This window comes from Carettochelys insculpta, chromosome 3 (genome assembly GCF_033958435.1).
Source record: "Carettochelys insculpta isolate YL-2023 chromosome 3, ASM3395843v1, whole genome shotgun sequence".
NCBI lineage: Eukaryota > Metazoa > Chordata > Testudines > Carettochelyidae > Carettochelys > Carettochelys insculpta.
This window is the reverse complement of record NC_134139.1, coordinates 61,318,270-61,343,866: the sequence shown is the minus strand read 5'-3', so window position 1 is coordinate 61,343,866 and position 25,597 is coordinate 61,318,270. Positions and strand designations below refer to the sequence as shown.

The following is a 25,597-nucleotide window of genomic DNA, read 5'->3' as shown; positions in this document are numbered from 1 at the left end:
GCAGAAAAATGTGTGCATATCACAGGGATTGAGAGTAATTAATATAATAGAAACAGCGTTCATTCATACTGTCGAACCTTTTTACCTACATCACTCAAGCTTGCCATTTACTGGCATATTGAACTAACAATGGAAGATATACATGCAAAACAAACTTGAGTGTGTTTATGTAACAAAAAAAATTCTACATTTGTAAGTTTCAGTCTCACTATAAAAAGACTGTATTATTGAAATGGTATGAGGTGAACTGAAAAATTCTATTTCTATTATCATTTGTACAATACAAATATTCATAATAAAATAATACAAAGTGAGCCGTGTACACTTTGTATGCTGTGTTGCACTTGAAATGAATATATTTGTAAATGTAGAAAAATACTCACAAATATATGGTATTCTGCTGTTTAACAGTGCGATTAAATCTGCAATTAATCACAGTTAATTTTCTGAGTTAGCATGTGAGCTGTGATTAATAGTCACTAGCTAATAATAACAATAATGCTGCATAAAGAAAAAGAAGATGAGGAATACAGAAGAAGAAACAGAAGAAGAGTAACTGCTGTTTTTCTTTCAGTGGGTTCCCTCAAAGAGCTATAAGCATGTAATTTGGTTGGAAAAGCTGTGACCCAGCAATAACAATAAGGTTGTCAGCTCTCCAGTATTGCCCTGGAGTCTCCAAGAATTAAAATTTAAACTTTCATGAAATAGTATGTCCTGAGATGAAACCTCCAGGAAAATGTCCAACAAAAATGAGCAACAGTGAACAATAGAATTTTCAAATCACATGCAAATATTTACCTTTCCAAAGAAGAGTCTAGAGACTATATCAACAGGCAACAAACTTGGTTCTCTGATCAGACACTGACTAGCTTTGTGACCTAGAACCGAATTCAGTTTGGTACATGTATGAAACCCCAATGAACTGCATGTCTGTGACTGGAGCAGAAGATAAGCCTTTGTGTCCATAAAGTGAAAACAACTGCTTCATAAGAGGGCTAGTTTTGTGACGGCTAATTTGTCACTGTCTTTACAGGGCTTTAAAGACAGTAAATCACTATATAAATATCAAGATTAAGACTATTGAAGAGTGCCATTATGATGTGGATGTGTCACTTCTCTTTACCTGCTTCTCCTTTTGGCTATGTCTACACCACAAGATAAATTCCATGAGCTCGATTTATGGTGCACTAAAATTGACATACTATCGATATCATAATATTACCATAACCTGACGGGTGTAGGTTTCAGTTTTAATTTAAAATTCTGAATAAAGAGTAGTGAGGAAGCACCAGGTCTTTCAATCCAATTCATTAGCATCCAGAGATGTCCCGTATGCACCCCACAATGCCTCATAGTTCTCCGCTCTGGCCTCTTCCATCTCCACTGCTCTCAGGTGCAGAAGAATTAGGCATCAGGAAGACCTTTTTCAATTCAGCATGTGGAAGCCCATGGCTGTAGAGTCCTGAGAGGCTGAAGAATCATCTCTTTGTTTGCTAGTAGTGCAGCTGTGGGGTCTGTGGTTCTATGCCTACCTCGGCTAGCTGCCTTTTTTTCTGCGCTGCCTGGCACCAGTCACTGCCCCCCACACCACATGGCAGCTGAGCTGTGGGCAGAGGCCATGCTTGTATGATAGGACAAGAAACTTCTTTTCAGCTGCTTACATTTTGTTCTGCTCCACACATTTCCTCCCTTCCCTCCCTGAGAGGTGCAATGCATTCTGGAACTTTCCCTCACCTGCATCATGTGGCAGCTAGTCTGTGGGTGGGGGTCGTGCCTGGATGAGAAACTTCTTTTCAGCATTTACATTTTGTCCTGACCCCCACATCCCCTCCCTTCCCTCAACCTAGAGGTGCCATACAGTCTGGAACTTTCCTGTGCCCAGTTGCATCATGTGGTTTGACCCTGACCCAATAAAAGGATGTGCTACGCAAGGTGCTGGGCAGCTTGAGCGCGGTGAGGGTCCTATAGCCAGCTGGGGGACATCTCCCTTGGTGGCTAGGATACTGAGGGGGCTGGCTGCTATTCAGAGGTCTTTTATCTGACTGGGGGAAGTCTCCCTCAGCTGTCACAATTTTCAGGGGCTGGCTGTAGTCAGGGTCTTTTAGCCGTTGCAGGGGGGACTTTCCTTAGGTGGACATGATTTGTGGTCAACAGAAGAAAATACTTTGTCACAGGAATGGCTATCCTCACAGAGTAAATTTTTGTATGGGTTTTATGCAAAGACCAGGGGGACTATCTATAGCTGGGGGTCTTTTAGCCACCCAGGGGAAGTCTTCCTGGGAAGTCACCATTTTTGGAGCTGGCTATAGTCGGGGACCTTTTAGCCACCCAAGGGATGCCTCCCTCGGTGGACACGATTTTTGCTCAACAGCAGAAAAAGCTTTGTCGCAAGAGTGACTGTCCTTTCAGAGCAAATTTTTGTATGAGGTTTACTGAAAGGCCATTGAAGGCAATGTAGTACCTCCACAATTACCACAGTTCTCTAAGTAAGGCTTGCAGTGACCAACCAAGCCATAACTGGTTTTACGATACATTGCATTTTCAATGTTCTGCTTATGTCGACTACTTACACATGCATTTCCAGCATTTGCAGTCAGTGCAAGGGTGAAAATTCTTTTTCTCAGGGTCTCCTCTGCCAAGAGGTCTGAACCTAGATCAAAGCCTGGGCCTGCTGGTGCTGGGGCATGGGGTGGGTCCTGCTCCAGAGTGTCGGCGAGCAACCAAAGCAGCTGTAACTGATTCAGTGATCCATTGCATTTTCAGTGTAGTGCCCGTGTCTACCTAAACATAAATTTCATTTGCACATTCTTGTTCTGAGGGTGTTCTTTGCCAGGAGGTTTAAATCTAGATCGAAGCCTGGGTCTCCTGGCAAGGGGCACGGGGTGGGTCCTGCCATGGGCTGGCTCTTGGGCCTTTCAGACAAAATTATTGATCTGAGGATGTTCTTTGCCTGGAGGTCTAAATCCAGATCCAGGCCATCAAAGATTCAGTGTTTTTGCATCCTGTTTTGAAAACCTGTCGATTGGGAAACCCCAAATATTTTTTTCTAACCTTTCCTAAGCGCTTTACAACCCCTCCTATTCCCTCCCCTCCCCTCAATTATATAAAGCACACCTCTTATACAGGCAAGCCAGATTCTGCCTGGAAAAAGGGACATTTGGTTAACACAACAGGGGAATGAGGGAAATGAAATATAGGAAATGAAATGTGGGAAGATGCTATCAGATACCCACAGCCACTTGCAGGGCATTTTTTGCCCGCATGCTGCACCAGTGAAAATAGCCAGAATGCTACGAGACTCAGGGAACTGTGGGATAGGTTCCCAAAATGCACTGCTGCAACCAGTCAATTTTGGCAACTTGTGTGTGGCAGCAATAAGTCGATTTTGTGGGAAGCATGTGGAAAGGTGAGGATGCTCAAAATCAAATTGATAAAACCCAGCATTATTAATAAATCAATTTTAGCTTGTAGTGTAGATGCAGCCTTACTCTACCATCATGAGTGATCGGGAGAGTAACTTCGGTAAAAAGCCAAACCTTGACTAGATCCTTCTAACAGGAGCAGTTTTTTGTTTTGTTTTTTCCCAAGAGAGAGAGATAAGGGTATGAGCACAGACTCAAGTCACAGACAGAAGTGTAATACACGTGCATGTACGTGTGTGGACAATCACACAAGCACAGAAGGTCAGTCAGGATGAGAAGATGGATGGGGTCAGCATCTCATACTACCGACGGTACTCAAAAAGAATGATCACAAACTTAACCTGCACAACAAGCACCAGAGTATATAGCAGGCAGAGAATGTATGGTGGTGCAGAGAGTTATAGTCGCTCCACTGACTTCCACTTGCTTTGGGAAAGGAGCAAATTATTTTCTTCCTCATCGTGGAGCAGTTTAAGCTCCCCTGTGTGCCCAGCTTGTTCATCCTAAGAGAATCACACTGAGGAGACTCCGTCAGAAGCACAGAGATCATGATAAATTAGGCAGGGTGAGGTCAATATCCAGCAAAAGACATGACTCCAAAATGAAGAAATCTCATTTTAAAAATAACATGAATTCTGAAGAGATTTAAGAACAAAATGAAAGTTTAAGACAGTATCAGATTTGTTTTTAAACAAAACCGAATACCAGCCATTTGGGGCTATTTTAATCTGAAAGGAAAGACACAAAAGGCAAGAGCACTTTTATGGCAATGATTCTTAAGCAACAATTTCTCTCTGTTTATCCCCGGTGAAGAGAAAAAAAATAGTGGTTTTGATTTTTCTTCTCCCTTCCATTTGTGCCCTCAGGAAGCTCTTAAGAGAGTCCCTTAATTCCCGCCCCCCCGCCCCGCCCGCCTTCTGTAAACCACTTGAGAATATGTAAACGTGTTAGTCTGGCAGACCTTTGCTGGAGGCTTGTAGAGTCCACTGATAGCAGAGAAACTTCAAAGCTTCCTCAGCTCCATTCACTAGCACAAAGTTGCTGCTTTAGTTAAATGTTCCATAGGTGGAGTAACCTCTACAAACAAGATGCCTCAATTCAAGAAGTACAGAAAAACAGAAATTGGCCTCAATTCCGAGTTTATGAAAATGCCATTTTGGTGTGGAAACTTCAGAAGCAAAAGTTGTCCAAAACAAAATAAAAGGAGCTTTGCAGAAGAGGGCTCAAATCATGCTACCCAAACAGGAACACAAAAGATAAGTTCCCGCTCCGTAGCTTGTCTATATGTGGAAACAGATGAATGGACAATTTCTCAGTGCGATTTCTCACATAACTTTTGTATATTTTTACTGGGAACTGAAATGTTTCTATTGTGGAATGTTATCAATAGGTAAATCACAGCCAGATTATCACAAAGCATGATAACTATTAGGAGTTCTTAACAGTCTTGGAAATATATACACTGAATGAAAAAAGAGTACACAAATAGGTTTAAGATTATATATAAATTGCATGCATCATCTAAATTGTGCACTTTTTTATACAAAGCTGAATATGACTGTCAACAAGGTTATACAGCTTTTCAGTTTAAAATACGATCTGCTGCTAAGCCTCACAAGTCTGGTTTCAATATTCTTACATGTATTTTGTGTGCTTCTACAGCAATTTCTTGTACTCTAGCATGAAATCTTATCCTGGTGCAGTTTTCCTGCAAAAGACTTTGCACCACTTAAGGTTCATGCTCAAATTTTGCAAAGACCTAGTGCAGTGGTTATCATACTGTGAGACAACCAAACTGAGCCACAATCATTGTTCCCTGAAAACTGTGTGCTTCTGCAGTCACTCGAGAGCAATTGCAATGCCACCCACATGATTAACAGAGCTCCTACAGCTGGCAGCTTGGGTTGCTACCGATCGTGGACATCTGCACATTCCTCAGTGCACGTAACAAAATTAATTCTGAACATGGATGGAAAAGATAAGAGGGAACATGTGTCCTGACCCTGATGTAATGGGGTTGCAAGGACTGGTATTAGACTTGCTAGACCCCAGGGCCAAAGCCTGGGTCTGAGCAGAAGCTTTTGGGCTTCGTCTTTGCATCCCCCTCCCCACACACACACACACACACACACACACACACACACACAGAGTGGCAGCGTTTGGGTGGGTTCAGGCTTTGGCCCCTTCTTCTGGTGTTGTGTGTTAATTTTCATTGCCAGAAGGTGAAATGAAGTTTGAGATCCCCTGATCTAAGACTAGAGAGGGATATGTGTTTTATTTGAGTTAAGAGAACAGCTTCCATTTTTCCACATAAACACTTTTACAATTCTACCCTCAGATCTCATCACCATCCTGGTGGCCAAAAGCTGGATTATTCATAAAGGCTGTGTCTACACTAGCCCCATCCGCTCATTCCCATCTGCTCAGAGGAATAAGGGGACTTCGAAGTAGGCAGGGTCCTTTCGAAAAGGAGCCCCGTCGGGACGAGCCACACGGCGGCGAGCTGCGTCAATTTCGAAGTGCCACTGCCTCCCGCATGCTAATGAGGTGCTGAATATGTATTTCAGCGCTTCATTAGTAAACTTCGAAATGGTCATTTACATGGACATTTCGAAGTTTGGGGCTAGTGTAGACATAGCCAAAATGATTCATTGCCATACCATAATTAAGTTGGACATTGCTGAATGGTATACAGTGAGCATGTCCTCCCTTTAGACATCACTTCTTTATTCACCAGGTGGTAATTTCATTCAAAGCCTTTTATCACCCTTCTCCGCAAACAGACACGCACACATCAGTGGTTTCAGATTTAAGTATGTTAGCATGTTGATATTTCAAAATACACGTGCCAACATTTCAAGCTTTTCCTTTTTGCTATTGAATACAACAATTATCAAATTGTCTTTATTTCACCTTGAATTTTTCTCTGTTTTCCTATTTTTATTTTTTAAACCAAGAAAAAATGGGAAAAGCTACAGAGTAACAAAAGGGCAATGACTCTTCCTCTCTCCACCCCAACATTATGCCATTGCACGCAGAGGCAAAATGGGAGTGGGGGGAGGATAGGGCCTGGGATTTAGAAGAGATATTGCCAACACCTCTGAAATATTGGACATGTTTAATTTAGAAAATTAGGAAACATTTTTAAGTCTGTTTTTGAAAACACTCAAAATTTCAAAAAAATGACTTTTTTGCAGTGGGCGGGGGACAGGGCAGCTCTAACATGGAACCTCATACCAGGGCAATTTATACCCACTAGGTCAGTGGAACAACCCCAAAATAGTGGCCCTTCTTACGTGACTCATTAAACACTTTTATACTCGATTGTGCACTAAATATCCATTCCATTCAAGTAGTTGCAATATCTTCAGTGAGACTACTTTTATGAGTAACTGCTCCCCCTATTTATTTATAAATTAGGTCAATGATCTCTCCCATGTGGTTTAATATGAATGTCTCATATCTTGCTCCGAAAGCTGAAAGTGGCTGGGGGCAAGTAGTAGTTGGTGATCAAATTCCAGGTGAATATCCCTACCTCTGTTACTGAGCTACTGAGTATTTTAGGGTGGGCCTCTTTCAATCTTTTTTCTTTTTTTGGGGGGGAGCTGTTCCAGTTTGTATAAATAACAAAACATTTATTGGAGCAGGAACTTGAATCTGAATCTATACCTCTGAGGAAAGGGTCTTGAACACAAGGTATAGAGCCAGTTTCCTTCTTTCTCTCTGGCTTGGGATATAAATTCAAACTTGGACTTAAGAAACTTTTCCAGATTTTTTTTTTAAATGGGACATTCCTACTAAAAGTTTTAGTTTCAGGTAACTGGCATTTCCCCATTGCACAGCAGAGTCACTCAGTGTAGGAGCACCTTTCCATGGTCAGGTATTGTGGAGTTGCTATCTGTTAGGTGCTCCCACATACTGACTGTCACTCTATCACTTCAGTGGTCTCTCTTCCTGTAACTTAACCCTCTGGCCCAGTCATGCTTTAGAGACCCCCCCCACTAAGAGTCTAAAAGAGAATCCAAAAAGCTGTAGTCCAATGAACTTGCAGCAGGTCTTCCATGTGTCTCTGAATGCTGAAGTCTTTACATCCCTTACAGACTCCTACACAAGAATGTCTGAGGGGAGCAGGGTTGCTTTATTTTTAAATGTGGACACATTTTTTAAAAAAATTATAAAGGAGTTCAAGATAGTTTGGCAATGAGTGTCCATAAGAGAGTTCCATGAAAAATTTGAGTGGAAGCAGTGATTGGTAAAATGATTTTGTTATATAACATACTATGAATATAGAAAATACCTTCTGAGATCTCGCTGTAAGTGGAAAACAACATTCCAATATATTTGTTCCCTTCCCTTTCCTGTTGCTAGCAGCCAAGGAAATGCTGGGAAATGTAGCCGCTTCCTCGCTCCAGGGCCAACTCTTTAGGCAGGGAGCTGGCCAAGGAACTACAGCTCCCAGGGTGCCTTGAGTTCCCCCATCATACCTTACAGTCACCCCCCAGTGCAGCACAGCAAGGAGGAAGAGAGAGAAACCAGACCTGTATAAAGGTCTGCCTTACTTCTGGGATTTCCCCCTTCCCGCTTTCTTTGGTGGCTGACAACAGAATCCAGGTCATCTTCTACTCTTGGTTTCACCCCAGGGATCCTGTAGCTGGCAGCCAAGGTTTACTCCTTCAGATTCCTTGCTGTCTTCCTGGATTGTTTCCTAGTGCTTCTCTCCCCCAGGACATGACAGCAGACTCTCTCCCTGCAGTTATTTTTGCTACAAATTATTTGCTTTATAATAACCATGGGAGCCTGGCGCCTCCACAAGAAAAAAAAAGTGGGTGCTCAGCAGCAACTGGCAGCTGTCCAAATCAGCTCATCCTCCCTAGCCCCAGCTCTGGTCTCCGTTGTGCAGGAAATGCTGTAGGGGAATGGGGAGAAGTGGGGACAGGAAGAGGCAGGGCAAGGGGGTGTGGTGGGGTGGGACAAGGCAAAATGGAGATCTTGAGGGAAGGGATGGAGTAGTGGGGAATGCTGGAAGTCAGCACCTCTGCAACCAGCTTCTCTCTAGCTGGTCTTCACTGTCAATTAACTTTGTTTTTTGTCTCTGTTGGGTATGTTAAGAGCCCTCTCAAGTTCATGTTAACCATGCCAGGGCCTCTGTGGGATACACATACCATCATACTAATGAACATCTGTTTCACTGAGAATGTTTCATCCATTTAGTGGCCTCCTTTCCCTCTTTTACATGGAAACAAGAGCAACAACTAGAAAGAGCAAAGAAGGGTAAGGGGTTCCTTCCACAAGGCAACTAGCCTCCCCTGCACTGTCCATGTGGAATACAGCACTAGCAGCCAGAAAGAGCATTCATGGACTCCTGAACTGTCAGGCACTCCAGTCTGGAATTTCTCCCTACATTTGCTGTCTTCTACTGATGGTCTTTGTCCTGCCCCTCTCACTACAACCACCCAGCGTCACCCCAGGTTCACTCTACCTCTCAACTGTGGTTACCTTCCTTCCTCGAGTCCCACCCTTCCCCTTCTACTACCCTTCCCTCAGTTTCTATGTCTTATGCCAGCTGTCCTTTCCCCTCTTGCACTTCAACCCTTAGTGAATTGGAAAAAAAAAATAAAGAACACAATATCTACAAGTAAGAGTCCTTAATATAAATAAAACAACCATTCAAATATAGGACCCAAATCTGGCACAATGAGAATATCTACCATCAGCCTGACCATTTTGCTCAGATGTTTTTATTAATAATAATTATTCATTATTTTTATAACTGTTGTACCTAAAGCTGACAAAGGTGAGTGATACAATTGTATACTATGGTTATGGCTAGATTACAGTGATTTCTCTACAGAATTTTTTGTCAGAAGGTATCATCCCACAAAACTCATGTTGACAGATGGCAGCCAAACTGCGAAGCGGATCACAAGAGCGATCCACTCTATACACAGAAAGCAGCCAGACTGACTGGCTGCTCTCTCTTAGAATCATAGAATACTAGGACTGGAAGGTACCTTGAGAGGTCATCGAGTCCAGCCCCCTGCCCTCATGGCAGGACCAAGTACTGTCTAGACCACCCCTGATAGACACTTATTTAACCTGTTGTTAAATACCCCCAGAGATAGAGATTCCACAACAAAATGACTGACAAAATGGCCAACCAGAAGCACAGCAGACATGGCTGCCCTGTGTCCTGGAAGCCCTGTCTATCAACAGAGGGGCCCCCCCCCGTGGAGCATCAAAACTGGCATTCTGTTAACAGAAGCATTATGCTTTGTGGGGAGCAGGATAGGCCCATCAACAAAAGTGCTGTGTTCTGTTGATTTACTGTTGACAGAATGCCTTGGGAATCTGGACACTCCTCTGGTTTTGTTCACAAAATGCCTGTTTTGTTGACTAAACACTCTAGCCTAAGAGAGAACCTTTCCTTGCAATCTAAAGAGACAAGGCAGCTGAAAAATGAGAGCAAGAGTGTATTATTTTCTTCATTTTATAAATATAGTATACTGTAGCCCCTTTTGTTAACACTTCAACTGCTTTTTGTCTACCTGAATTCTTGCACCACCAACTGCATGCATCTTCATCTCTGTTTGTGTACTACCTAGTACAATGTCACCCTGTTACTGAAAGAGGCATTTGGGAGCTATCATCTCACAAATAATAATAATACATACATACATTCCAAGTAAACAGGATGTTTTCAGTTTATATTTGCTATTCTTTGATATAATTTTCAAACCTGTAATTCATTTAGCTAATTCAATTAATTATCATGCAATTTTATTTTCAGGTTTTTTTTTTAATTAGTGTAAAACCTCATACTGGTGCTGTGCCTTGTCAACACAGTCCCTTTTACAATTTCTACCAAAGCAATTTAGGATAAGATAAATAGAATGAATTTATTCTTTTTGGGAAAATATAAAACTCAGAAGAAATCTGTTTCTACCTCTGTGGTATGAAATTTGTCACTAATCATTTTAAACTATGCCCTTTTATGCTTCTTCTGTCTCTTTTTGCTTTCTGTGCAGTTCTTTGATGTAACAAAGACAGTTTCAGACAAGATTTCAGTTCATCTGGAAAAAAAAGCTTTAGGTCTTGAGGCAAAATGCAGTGTATTTAAAATTTATACACTCCATAATGCCTTTGTTCTGAACTTGAACATCCTGCAAAACTTCTCTGCTTTCTTTGCCTTCCAACTCTAAGATAATTTGTTCTCTGGGTTTGCTTATTATTATGCAAAAGTGACTTTAACTTGTGGTTCCATCATTTAACTACATGCACAGTCATGGCTGACCCTTTCTGATCAATTGCCAATCCATACAGGTTTGACTGATAAAAGAGCCAATTAGATTTAAGCAAATTAAGGGACATCACCAATGTCAACCACTTATTAAACTGAATGCTGAATTCCATGCATACAAAACACTAATGCACCAAGTCCCATTAAGAGTTGAAATCCTAACCCCATTAGTAACTCCGGACCACTACAGGTTAAGGGTCAAAATAAAGTTTCATATTTATGGATTAACATTTGGATTCAATTTTATTTTATTTTTTAATTCTTTTCCAAGAACTCTTGAACCTGAACTGCAATTCTAGTCAAGTGTTTATATAAAATATATTCTTTATTTCTAGGAGGATTTTTTTTTAAGAGTTGAACATAAGCATTGCAACAAGCTTTAGTATTTTAAATAAACTCAAAGACCGGCATTCCCAGAAATTAAGCTAGTATATTTTCTTAAGTAGCTGGTGAGACCGATATGCATAACAGAACATTGCTTATTAAAATGTAATGTATTTCAAACAAAAATCAAATAAAACACCTTGTCTGAAAATTAGTGAAGCGACTGGAAAAAACACTATTTAATAGTATTGATTTGTTGCGACTATTCAGATGGAATTCTCATTTGTTCACTATCTTTCCACCTGATTTATGGTCTTTGAACATACTCTATAATGTGTTCTCCATAATGCATAGTTTTTTGAACAGTAGAGCTTTTTCAGAGCTCCTTTAAAAGTTTATGCTACAGTTTTACACCCACCAAAACACCATAAATTCATTTTTATACACATATATGGGGCTCAACTCCTGTACATAGCGAGTAAAATATGGGGTCAAAGATAGGGTAAAATTCTGCTATCACATGCAGAGTTCAAGAACATGGATGCTTATAAATCACTGCAGAATTTGACCTACAGATTTAAGGTACAACCATGCAGGATCAAATCCTGTAGCGTTGTTTCATTCCTTGGTGGTCCTGCAAAACCCCCACTGCTATCAGCGAATTAAATCTCAGCCCCTATGAATTCAATGGCAGCATTTTCACTGATTTCAATGGGGCCAGTATCCCACCCAATAACCTCAGTATATAGGATTTGGCCCTCTGATAAATAACTCTTACACTTACAATTTATCATTATGAAGTAGAATGTTATTGCATTCTACTCCAACAGAGATTATAATAAAACATAATAGAAAGGTAAATATGGATTACAGAATGTCATATATTATCTCTCGTCTGCACTGGTTCATTTATTATTCATTTCCGTATGGATCACAGTCCACTGGAAAAATGGTATGGAAGATTTCTTTAATAACTCTCAGTGCTAATTTAATTCTACTTAAACACACACATTCTAGTGAATGCCACATGCTTTTCGGCATGATTTTATGCGTAAATCAGGATAATATGTTTTCAGATCATTAAGTAAAAGGAAGCATGAACTAAAACCTATTTAATCAATGAGGTATTGCTTTTAAACTACCACAAGGTCATAAAAAAGATCATTTCAAAGCTATAAGTTTCCTAATTGTAATCAACAACAATCTAATGATGAAAGAAAGTATATCCTAATGGCTATCATAAACTTGTGCACATCCTTGCCTACCTTCAGAGATCCTGTATCTTTTCATTTTCTGAAACTGTCAGCACCAGGTTTTTAATTTCTTCCTTCAAAATTGAACAATCACACATAAATTACCATCACTTCTAATCTATCTCAGATTTAGTTTAACATTATAAAAATATATATTTATATATCTCAGGACTGGATAGAGGGGAGGCCATGATTAGAAATCGATGGTATATCACGTAACCCTCTTTTCCTGCTCTGGAATTGTCCAGGTGCAATTTACAATTTTTCCTTTATCAAAGTTATTTGCAATACATTTATGTACAAAGAATTTTTGGTCAGTATGCTGTTTGCAATCACATGGTTGCATGATTTCATATTTGTGCTATGTTGTGTAGTTTTGTCAGCATATGTAGTTCTCCTGGCATTGTTCCTGATCCTTTGTTCCATAAGTATACTACTTAGGTTTAGCTTGTTGTTTTACTCTCATTTAAGGATTCAAAATTCACCCGGAGGAATACTCACTTAGGTTTCACAGTTTCTGCAAGCATTTCTGCTAGAAAATTCATTAATTAAAATATTCATGTAAGACAACACAAAAGGGACACAAAACCATGTGAGGTGAATTCAAGCTTTCATTTCAGTGAATATTCAGAGAAAATGTTTGTTGGAGGTATTTGTTCAGCTGCAATATGAAACGTATTTCAAACCTTCCTTAGGTTGTTTTATGGGTATCGACTTTTCCTTTCACAGCTTACAGTCTTTAAGATGTATTGGAGGGGTAGCCATGTTAGTCTGGATCTGTAACAGCAACGGACGGTCCTGTGGCACCTTATAGACTAACAGAAAAGTTTTGAGCATGAGCTTTCGTGACCACAGACTCACTTCATCAGTAAGAGTTGTATTAGCAGCTGAACCCAACAGTTTTGTGAGTAACTATTGCTAATCCCAGTGTTCCTATGAGCTCCAAATACTCAGTTGCAATAACAACAATGTGCTCAACAGAACAACACAGCATAATGTAACAGTATATTTGTAACATAACAGAACTTTTTCGCTACTTACCCCCTGGAGGCATGGCTATTGTTATGGGATCACTTATCACGCTGCCCTGGCTATTGGAAGCATTTACTTGTAGAGTGTAGTTAGAAAATGGAATCAGTCCTCTAATGGGCACCCATACATTGGATTCTTTGCTGCTATGTAAGATCTTCGTGCCATTTTCAATAATGTAATTAGCATTAGCTGTTAAAAACAAAAGGGTGGGGAGAATAATAGGTTTTGGAGCTCCTGCAATTCCTGTTCCTTATGGACCAAGTTCTGACTCTAATGGAAAAAATGGGGATTTTGCCTTTAACTTCAATGGGAGGAAGCTAAGACTCTATTCGAACAATTTTGCCAATTTTCTCCTTTCTTCACCAATAGCTTGTGACATTTGCAAGACACCACAATAACAAAATCATAAAGAACCAAATGTATGAGTAGAGAAATAAATTGTATTAGACTGAAACTATAGTTCAGTATTTAGGTGTCATTAGTGTTCTAACAGTTGATTCAGAGCTGATTTCAATGCAAATTCAATGACCAAGATAATTCAGAAAGTTGGCCCCACAGAAGTCAATGGCAAAATTCTGGTTGATTTCAGGGGCCCACGATGTCTCCCAAGAAATTTGTACTTCCATCAAAGCAGTAAATCACTCCCACGTACATCATGGAGAACTACAAACATTCGTTGAAAAGTGTGTGCGCTTAGATATGATTTATTTTGTGAAGTGTCCAAAGGGGCCTATGGGCTTTCAAACCAGGAGATTTAGATGACTAACTCTCTTAGGCCTCTTAGTAAAATCCAGCCCTCAAATACACGTCAAAACCAAAAAGCCATGAGGAGAGAGAAGAACTAAAGAATTTGTGCATGGGTATGTGACAGCAAAACGGGGCTCATTTACTGTCTGTCCAATGTTTTGGTAAGGTAATATACACGTGATAAGTATTATTACTATCATCATCATTATTCTCCCAAGCTGAGCTTTCCCCATTGAAGTCCATAAGAATTTTTCATAAAAACATCAGTAGTAGGGTCACAGATGTGCTCAAATACCATGGTGACCAGCATCTAATTATATAAAATATATCCCTGAATGGAAAGAGCTAGGGTTTTAAAATATCTGGGATAAAGGCAATATGAGTTGTAATTTTCTTAAGCAGTGGATCTAGTTCTGCAGTCAGAGTCCACTGCAAAAAAAAGAAAACATAACCAGTGGGTCTGACAAACAGTGTGGTCCTGGGGCAAGGTGTGCGTGTGGAGCCAACTCCACATGAACCTTAAGTGGAAGGGGCATGCTTGAAGGCAGTCAGCCCTTAATGTTGCCAAGAATGCAGCAGATTCCATCTCCCCAGCCCTCAGAGCTGTGCAGTACTGTGCTCCAGCAGCAATTAAAAGGGGCCTAGGCTGTGGCCCAGAGCTCTGTGCTCCTTTGAATCGCCAGGCCCCAGTGCAATTGTGTCCCTTTTCCTCCCCCCATCAGTGGGCTTGAATAAAATAGATATACATTTTTCAAAATAGTAATAACACAACCCAATTCTGTTCCAGTTACACCTTTGTGAACACTCACTGGGATTCATTCTTCTTTGTGCACATTTACCATGCACCGTGAAACTTGAGCACGTTGTTAAGTCTGTAGCTGTTCTGCAAACACTTTCTATAGCACTTCCAACATGTCATCCCTACAAATGCTAGTAAATTCAGGGTGGCTCACAAGGTAAATGTTCTCTCTTGGCAGACATCATACTCTGATTAGGTGATTCTTGCAAACATTTTTAAATCACTTGTTTTAAAAGTATTGGACCCCAATTTACAGCCATGCAGCTTTTTTTTTATGTCAACAGAATTACATTGATGGAATTTAGGCCACAGTTGAGCTTATCTCATAGCTAAAGTATTGTAAATTTACTTCCTCTTTTGTTTCTAACTTTTATTCTTAAACTCACTTTTTCAGTCTTCACTGCAGTCAATTTTCACTCTTGGTCAAATTCTACCTATTCTATTATAATAAGCAATAAAACATAACATAGGGAGGGATCCTGATCTAATTTACATAAAGGCTACAGTTCAACACAGTGATGGGTGGACAGAAGTCACTGTCGGAAGGGATTTCTCAACAAAATTTCTGTCAACAGAGCGTGGTCACACATAACAGCCAATCAGACAAGCTCTCTTGACAAAAAAGGCACTCAGAAGCACTAAGAAACACAACAGACAGGGCTGCCCATTTTTCTGTCTGCCCTGTCTGCCGAGAGGAGCCCTCCCCATCCCCCGGAGTATCCACACAGCTTTTTTGTGAAGATAACCTGTTGACAAAAGGCACTCTTCCTCATCTGGGAGAGGCAGAAGGTTGTTGGCAGAAGCGCTGGGTTTTGTTGACATACTGTCAACAAAACACATTTTGTGTGTGGACGTTCCACCGATTTTGTCACCAAAACTCACTAGTGTAACCATACTCTTACTATATATCCAGCTAACTTCACTGAAGTTAATAAATTCAATCTGTATGAGATCACTGAAACTAAGAAAAGTACTATGCCAATAGACCATATCTTATATACTGTAATGAGGAATGCCTTTCGTCTCATGCATGAAATTTTGCCTAACAAAAACGTATCCACCTTGCTCAAAAGACACAGAACTCCTGTAAAGGCAGCATTATTTACCTGAGATCATCCTTATGTAAATTTACATATTCCACTCCTGCTAGAAGGGAATTGGGCATGGGGTGGTTGCATGATCTGGGTGTCTGTAAATGCATCTCAAACCCTTGCATACCTATCAGTGAAGCAGACCCTCTTTGTATTTGTGCTTTCATATGTTTTATGAACAATAGTGCTTTGTATTTGTGCTTTCACATTGTTTTATGAACAATAGTGAAAGCACAAAAAAACACAATAAAGTGCATACTCCAACTCCATATACACACACAAGCCCCAATTTCCACAGGTCACCGCAGGGCTTATCGAGGCTAAGATAACAGGCATATATTCAAAATCTGCTTAGTTAAAATGTTATAATTAATAAGTTTTAAAACCAGCACAGACCAGACACAATGTATTTTAACACAACAGATCTTTAAATTGTAACACTGGCTCCCCAAGGTTCACCCCACTCAACTATAATCTTAAAATGCAATTTGCCCAGTCTACACAAGGGTTTTAAAATGTGTTAACACCTTTTATGCTACACTATCCAATCCCTGGATGAACACACATGATTTCCCTTTCCACTTGTGTTCCTTTTATTAAAAAAAAAAATCTTTCCAGCTAGGTAACACTCAATACTATGTTATTTTCAAAAATGCCGTTTGAAGGGAAAATATCAACAAGGCAACATTTTGTTCTAGGTTGTCAGGATAATGGCATTAATACACAGTAATTATACAATTAGTTGTAACATTAAGTTCTAGTTATAGCAGAATGATTACTCTGCAATTATAAGAAGTGTATAATTACTTGATAATTATGAGAAGTATGTAATTATATAACCGTTTTATTCAGCTCAAAAATGAACTTGCACATTTACAATGTGTTAGACAACATGGTAATTCAGATTCTTCACTACTTTATATATTTATAAATATATACTGAGGAGCACTGATCATTTTCCTGTCCTAAAAGATATCCCCCAAATCAAGAGTTTTGTATAGACATTCCCAGTCATGTTACCTATAGCTACTGGCAAAAATAAAATATTAGAATCTTTTCCAATGCAGGTCCTCAGATTGCTCCTGCTAGGTGTTACATGCAATGTGCAGCTTTACCACGTTTCACTGCATAAACTTTGCTTTCAGTGGGCTGGAAAATGCAGCCACATTGGTTCAGCCTGAAAGAAAGTGCTACCTCGATAAGCCATTCATATCACCATATGTCATTCCTGCCTAGTCTGCCTCAACTTGGATCCTATTTGGGAGTATAAGTAGACAGCACATCACTCTTTCTAGTTTTCATGTGTTCTTTCTTTCACCTCACTCTCAGTTCCAATTTCATATGCCTACTGACGGTGCCATATTCCTGTGCAAACAATAGCTTGACACCTTGGTAAATCCTTAAGGACAATTGATTCACTTTGGTTCATTGCCTCAGAATACTGGACATGACCAATCTCTGGTGCTTCAGTAAAAATGTTGCCACCACCACCTTGCTGAAAGGCCCACTCAGGAGGAGATTTACTGGATAGGAAGAAAATAGCTCCCTTCAGAGCTTGCCAGTCTTCCCCTGAATGGCCTGCACTGCTCTCAGAAATAGAAGCCTCTGCACACACAGATGTACAGCTCTTCTTCACAGTCTCTGGTTTCCCCAGGTTCCTTGACCTTTCTTACTCATTCCCATAAGGACTGTCTTCAGCTCAGGCTCTCTCCTTTCCTCCCTACTCTGCCTGATTCTGATATCATTTATAGTGTTTTGAACCAATATAAATTCACTGACTCTGTGGCATTACACTGAAACCTTTTGCACCAGGACAAGTCCTCATAGTCCTTCCCCTCCCAGACACCTGGATGGAGCCTTGCTTTTCTCTCACTTGACTTGTTCCTGCTCCCTACGTAGGTAAGCATGGATCATAAGGATCCTGCTTTAACATAATTCTTCCCCTAATCTCTGTGTTTTATCATGTCATTATAATGATACTCAAAACTCTTCCAGCTAAAGATTTCTTTCCTTTGGGACTAATCTCAACAATTTATAATCAATGTCCAATCTTCAACAGGAGCAAGATCAGAGAACTATAAAGCTGGTGGAAAATGCTATGTGAGGTACTGAAGTGCACAAAGGAAAAAGTTTTTGATTCTGTATAATCTTCCCAACCTGTAGATTGACACTGCATATTTTAAAATGCCACTTTTTTCCAGCAGTGGAGCAAATTTTGCTTAGATGAGAAGGTTCACATGGAAGAGCTATGATGCCTCAGAAAGGTCATGTGGGCCATGTCTACACGTGCCCCAAACTTCGAAATGGCCATGCAAATGGCCATTTCGAAGTTTACTAATGAAGCGCTGAAATTCATATTCAGCGCTTCATTAGCATGCGGGCGGCAGCGGCGCTTCGAAATTGACGCGCCTTGCCGCCGCGCGTCGCGTCTAGACGGGGCTCCTTTTCGAAAGGGCCCCGCCTATTTCGAAGTCCCCTTATTCCCATGAGCTCATGGGAATAAGGGGACTTCGAAGTAGGTGGCGTCCTTTCGAAAAGGAGCCCCGTCTGGACGCGCCACACGGCGGCAAGGCGCGTCAATTTCGAAGCGCTGCTGCCGCCCGCATGCTAATGAAGCGCTGAATATGAATTTCAGCGCTTCATTAGTAAACTTCGAAATGGCCATTTGCATGGCCATTTCGAAGTTTGGGGCACGTGTAGACGTAGCCGTGGAGCTTCATATTCCCTGCTTGGTTCATATGGGTTGGAAATAGAGGAGGTAGGGAATAGAGGAGGGTGCTGACATATAAAAATGACTAACTTTTGAGCTTCAATTTTCTGATTAAGTACAAGTTCGGTGCAGATCTTGATGCTGTGGGAGGCAGAAAAATAATAGATGTGCAGGGTGTCATGTGCATCTGTAGATGGGATTTGGACAACAAAGGCTCAATGGACAGATACAGTACAGCAAATGTACAGAGATGATAACTTTTGACACAAAGAGATAGAATATAGTAAAATGTGCAGGAAACTACTTTTTTTAGAGGCAGAGAAACATGGGTGGCTATTGAATGGTTCTAAAAACCTACAAAGGATATCAGCTCCCACTGTGCAAAAGTAAGTTTACTTTGTTACCTTTTGTTTAACAAAAGAATATTTATCTATATACACCAGAATGTGCAGAACAATAAGAAAAGGCAATGAAACATTCTTTTATAGCTTCTATGCATTCCTCCACTAAATCATTGTAAAAACAGTCTAAAGCTTTACATAACAGTTTCAGTGATACGTGTTTCTATCTGAAGGGTCTCTGTACCATTAGAATTACAGTTTAAAAGGGGTTCCAAAGCAGCTACACATCCTTTTTATTGAATATCAGTGTAAATAGGTGCATAAAATTCATGCAGCTTGGTGGTGCGTAACTTAATGCTGTCCTGGGTACATCATCCTATGGGGTTCACTAGATTGGAATAACATAAATGGGTATCCTTTTCCATTCCTGGTATAATCATTGTCACAAGAATTTTAATGCCTCATATATTCCGTAATTTTTTCTGTGTGCTGTACTGCTCTGACCTTTTCAATATTCTGTAATTTGACTGGCTGGCCATTTCAAGTTCTCTCCTTTTTACAGCCTTATTAACTTGTGGGGAAGAGGTGAAATGGACAGCCAATCAGAATACATAATATTGCAAAGGTTACAGTAGTACAGTATTGTGCCAGCAGAGAAAGAATACTGTATATTAGACATTAGCATTCTGATATCTTATTCATGTGACAAAGGTTGTAATGAGAACAGAAAACGACATAACATGAAAATATTCTCATGACTAAGACTATAATGAGAAAGGAAGTAGAATAAACCATATCCCTTCTTCTAACATTCAAAAACTATACTTTTGTAAGAATGCCTCTCTTTTAAGGTAGCTTTCTCCATCTGGATGTATATGTTAAGGTAGAAAAGAGGTTAAATTGAAACTCTGCATCATGTAGACAAAATGGCAAAGTACAGTCTGCACCAAGTAGGCAACATTTCTCAAGGAAGATTTGATATATTTATTGCTATTATTATTCTGGTTCTTGGTCACTAAGGTAATAAATTTCAGTGCCAAGCAGTTTACTGAGTGTGCAGACCTTTGGAGTAGATGAATATTGGACCCAAATTGTACTTAGACTTCAATATAAATTAATTGTGACTACAAAGAACAGGAAAAGATAAATGATAATACAAGATTCAAGCCCTACACCTATCCCATGAAGTAAAATCTAAAACACCACAAACCTTCGTCTCGTCTCACATTCAACCTCAATAACTTAATCATCCAGAACAATTTCCTCCCTCACCAGTTGACTGGCCACCTCTTCGCTGTCTCTTCTACATTTACTCACAAACTCTACGTCAACTCCCTCCCTTCACAAAAGTGGTCAGTCAACCGAACTTGCCCTCACTCAACACTCTCTCTCTGACCTCTGAATGTCCAAGGTACCATTAACCTCCTTCAGTACTGCTGACCAGCTTTCTCGACACTCTCCACACTTGGCCCTTTCATAACCTCCAATTCATTAAGTCCATGAGTTTTCTACCATGCTCAGACCCTTTTTTCCTGTTTGCTTTCTTCAGTTATTTCATTTGCTGATTCCCTTCACCCTGCTGTCTTTCTTTGTCCCTTTCTACAACCAAAAATACATCCATCCAACTCAGGCTGTGGCCATACTACCCCTCCCTTTTGGAAGGGGCATGTTAATGAAGCAGTTCAGAAGATGCTAATGAGGCACTGACATGAATATGTAGTCCCTCATCAACATGATGGTGGCCACACATGTTTCAAAAGCGCCACTTTTGGAACACATGCCACCTATGTAGCTAAATAGGAAGAAGGGACTTTTGAAGTCAGAGGATCCTTTCAAAAGGCCCCCATCTACATGGGTGGCGTGCGTTCCAAAAGCATCACTTTTGAATTGTGCATGGCCATTATTATGCTAATGAGGCACTACATATTCATGTCAGTGCCTCATTAGCATCTTCCAAACTACCTCATTAAACAAGTCCCTTCCGAAAGGGAAGGGTAGTGTGGCCACAGCCCAGGTGTCCCCAGACTTGTACTCCTCTGTATTTCTGGTGCTGTGCTACTGAACACCTCTGTTGAAAGTTGGGTGACTCCCTCCACTACAAGTTTGTTCTCTCTTCCATTAATCATACCATATTGTTCAATTCCATTTCCTAAGCCTCAGTTGTATATTTACTCCCACTTTAAAATATTCCTCCTCCACTCTCCTCCTTTTGTTTCCCTAATATGGTGCTTAGGATTTAAAAAAAAAAAAAGGTACAGACTGATTTGATGACATTAAGAAAGCATATTGTATTTCTCCCCACCATTACATGGGTGGATATCCCTTACCAATAAGTGGTTTTTCAGTGTCTTCCAAGCACCATATCACTTTTTAAAGTGTGAGTTTTCTCCATTTGAGCTATTGTTCCTCTTTTCAACAAATGGATATTTTTTTCCAGATGAGTGCACTGCCACCTTTGTCTCAATCAGTTGAGCAGCTATTTGTTCCTCTGCTCTTGGAGTTGGTAGATGTGCTGTTCTTACACATAGATCATGATCTCAAGCTTTGAAAATGTGCTCTGCAATTTCGAGACTCTCTTATCACAGGCTACCCTTATTCTCATTTTTGAGGTCTTAGAGAGTGTTGCAGGATGTTATGAGGGCTCCTTATAAAAGATGGGTAGCTCGAAGTTAACTATGATAAAATGTCAAATCCAACTACTACTATCAATTGCAAATGAGCACCTACTCTTACTAATAATGAATAGTTCCCAATTTTGTAGGATCCTTGAATGGAAAGCACATTTGCTTTTTTTTTTTAAACACACTCCCATGATAATTAAAGCATGTTGCAGTTTAGAACTGAAAAGTATGGAATATTTAAGGAACAAAGAGAAAGGGCACATGATCCCCTAGTAGCAGGAGACTCAGAATATAAATTCTTTAGCTCCATTCCTGAATACAAAACTCGGTTTTCCCCTGATTTAGTTTCCCCCTCTGTAAACTGAGGCCCATCCTACTTATCTATATGATAGGGCTGTGGTGATCATTAAAGTCTATAAAGCACTTTTGGGGCCCCATAGTTAAAGAACCTTTGTAAATGGAAAGCATTATCATCACTTCCTGAAAATTCTTACTTATTTTTATCAGTATAATCAACTCTAAATCCTACTGTGGCAAACATGAAGGGACTTGTCTTTATTTCTGCACCCCTTTCTCTGGAGCGGATTGTGGGTAGAAATTCACTGGACAATGTATAGATGCAGTACCAAAACTAGATCTCCTGGAGAAAACATGTCTTAGCTGGTACATGGTTTTCAGGTGCAGAGGGAGCACTGGTTTCTTAGAATGAAATGTGTATTTGTTCCTTCAACAGCCAGCTCTGCTAACTGGTGTAGGGAAGGGATGGTCATGGCTCGGGGAGGTGAGCAAAGTCCTTAGGCTCAATGGATGATTGCTATTTGGGCCTCACCCCAGTTCAAGGTCGGGGAGTGTTCCTTGGACATTCTTACCTGGCATTTGTTCATCCAGCTAAGTCCCAAGAGTCTTGCCAGTGAAAAATCTTTATATTCATGCCCTAACTTTGATTGGCTGCTTGTAAGTGGAAGTATCTGTCAGGGAAGGGAGAATCTGCCTCTTTGAATGAACCCTTTGGTATTTTCTTACTGTCATTCAAATCGTCTACACCTCTTGCACCTGAACCTGTCACATAACAAGAGCTCCTATTTTATACAGCACAGCTAAAAGAGTGTTGAAGGAACTGCACAAAAACATTCATTATCATTATTTATTATTGCTACTGCAGTCACATCTAAGGAGACTAATCGAGAAAGAGAGGCCCACTGTGCTAGGCAAACTCACTGTGGAAAGACAGATCCGACCTAAAGAGCTCCTGAGCCAATTTTTTGTTTCCAGCATTAGAGAGTTTAGTTCAGAGTGGAATGCACAGTAACTGGGAACAAACACTTCTGCCGTGCTTACATTATCAGTTAGAATGATGTTAGTTAACTGGCAATAAGTTAATTCAAATTTAAAACACTTGTAAAAGCACTTGTCTTGGCAGATCCCTGGAGTGAGATGAGTATGAAAGTTCAGAGCTACTAACTGTGGTATGCATCCTATTGTTTAACTCCACGTTCATAGCAGATGTCTGGAGGATAGCTAATGTAATGCCAATTCTTACAAAGGTTCCAGAGGTGATCCTGGCAATTACAGGCCAAAAGCTAACATCAGCACCATGCGTATTGGTTGAAAATTTAATAAAGAATAGAATTATCATAAATGAACATGATATCTTGGGGAAGTCAGCAAGGCATTTGTAAAGGGTAATCATAATCCTATTAAATTTTTGAGGGTATTAAAAGGCATGTGGATAAGTGTGATCCAGCTGATGCAGGATTGGACTTGCAGACAGCTTTTGGCAAGGTCTATAGCAGGATTTCTAGCTCAACAGGTATAGCGATTAGCTGCCTCAATTTCTATTCACTCAGCATTCCCAGAACTCTAGATAGTGTTCAGCTGAGCCAATTTCCTTTTCTGTAACCCCCTGGCTTTGCCTGTCTCAGTGCTAGGCATAGGGAATCTGAGGTGAGCAAGAAAACTCAGGCCTTCCTGCTCCAATGGGCCCCAGTCCAGTGCCCTGGAAGTGTAACATGGGCTGCTATTGGCCCAGATAGTCAGCAATTCAACTCAAATCTCTGGGTATCCCTAAACCTCTGATTTCCAGAAGCTGAGACTAACAGGGGATGGATCACTGCAACATTGCTCTATTCTGTTCATTTCCTCTGAAGCTTCTGGCTTTGGCCATTGTCAAATCAGGGGCTAGATGGACTAATGTCTGATCCAGTATGGCCTTTCTCATGTTCTCATGCAGCTCTTCCAGAAAGCTGTGCAGGGGAGAAGAAAAATCTGTTTGCTCTGTACGTAAGTTGGCAGGGCCAACCAGGGCCAACTACAACAATACTACCAGCCCTACAGTGATGTACTGCTTATTGAGCTGTGATGTTAGTAGGATGCCTGCAGGGAATATGCAGATAATTTGCTACATCTTTTAAATGGGTTTAACACAATCCACTCTGTATCACCCATGCAGTGCTCATGAAGCATAATGCCTCCATGTACTGCTGCCTGAGCATTATATTGCCTCCACCTCCCCAATAGGTTTCCTCTCTCATGAGAATGAAAAATGTATATAAATGACTGGAAACTAATAATAATGAACAATGTTTACATCTTCTGTGATGTTGTACTGACACTACATCATATAACCATTGATTTCATGTATTTTGTTTGGGGTCTTATAGATGAAGCATAAGATCCTGTAAATTTCCTCTTTACTTCAGGAGAGAGCTTACAGAATAAAACATGTCTAAGTAGCTGCGTTTACAAAATCCAAGTCTATTTTAATGGCTCCATCATCCTTCCAAGAGAAAGCATCAGTACATAAATGAAGATTATTATCTGGTTTCTGAATCCATGTTCATAATTCATGGTTGCCAATATGAATTTTCAGTTCTCAAGGGATGCTATCAGAAAGAGACTAGCTAAAGAGCACTGAGCAGGACCTGGGGGGGTGTGGATCTCAAATCCATAATCAAATATCTAGATTGATTGTGTCACTTGCACTTGTATTGATTTCAATTGGAAGAGCTGACCCAAGGGAATAATAAAAATGTGGAATAAAACTGATTTAGGAGAACAAAATAAATTCTTCTGTGAGTGGTAATGAGTTGGTACTATTTAACCCTTTCAATCACAGAGTGAAAACACTTTATTTTTTCAGAATGCTGAGCTAGCCAAAAGAAGTCATATCAAAAAAGCCAATACTGTCAAATGCCATTACACTAAGCTGTAATGCTGTAGAAGGAATGAAGTGTTAAACTTGAGCTAGGATTTTTATGTGAAACAAAACACACTTAGTGGCTTCTCCAGTTAGCCTTACATGTGACATCATAAATGATACAGCTGTAGATAAAAAATGGCACAAAATCACCCAGGAGGACATGTATTGAATTTATTCAGATGATTTGGAAGATATGAGAGAATCTAAAACAGAGCTAAATAATATATCTTTTTAGCTTATTTAATTATTGTGGCAAAAGCTAGATAAAAATCTCTTGAATCACATTATTTATTTTGTTGTACATCATATCTAGCAAAGAACACTTGTCCTAAGCTCTAGGTATGTTTGATATAATATAAAAATTACATATTCAATCCAAGTCCAATTTGATTTTCATAATACAACCCAGAAGAAAATAAAAAATGAAGATAAAAGAAATACCCCACCAAGCCCTCTCTCTGCAACATCCTGTCTTCATCTTACTTCCCCTTTTCTTGAGAAAATAGATGGACTTTTCTGTGTTCTGTGGAGATCAGAAGACTTCCTTTGGACAAAAACTTAAGAACTTCCAATCTCATTTACCTCATCTGTCAGAAAATAAAAAAACAGACCTGTACAACTTAGACTAACAAAATTATTTATTTATTGTGTTTTGTTTTGTTAGTCTTTAAAGTGCTACAGAACTGCTTTTTTTGTTTTGTGATGATACAGACTAATATGGCTACCTCTCTGTCACTCATCTGTCAGGGCTCTGATCTGTT

At 40.1% G+C, this 25,597-nt stretch overlaps 1 protein-coding gene across 1 annotated transcript in view; it reads right to left on the bottom strand.

The window, feature by feature from the left end:
* Nucleotides 1-25,597, bottom strand: part of USH2A (usherin) — a 581,084-nt gene that overhangs the window by 215,858 nt on the left and 339,629 nt on the right. The window contains exon 37 of the mRNA XM_074989966.1: nt 13,338-13,517. Coding sequence (XP_074846067.1) covers nt 13,338-13,517 — 180 coding nt within the window. The remainder of the gene's footprint in view (nt 1-13,337; nt 13,518-25,597) is intronic.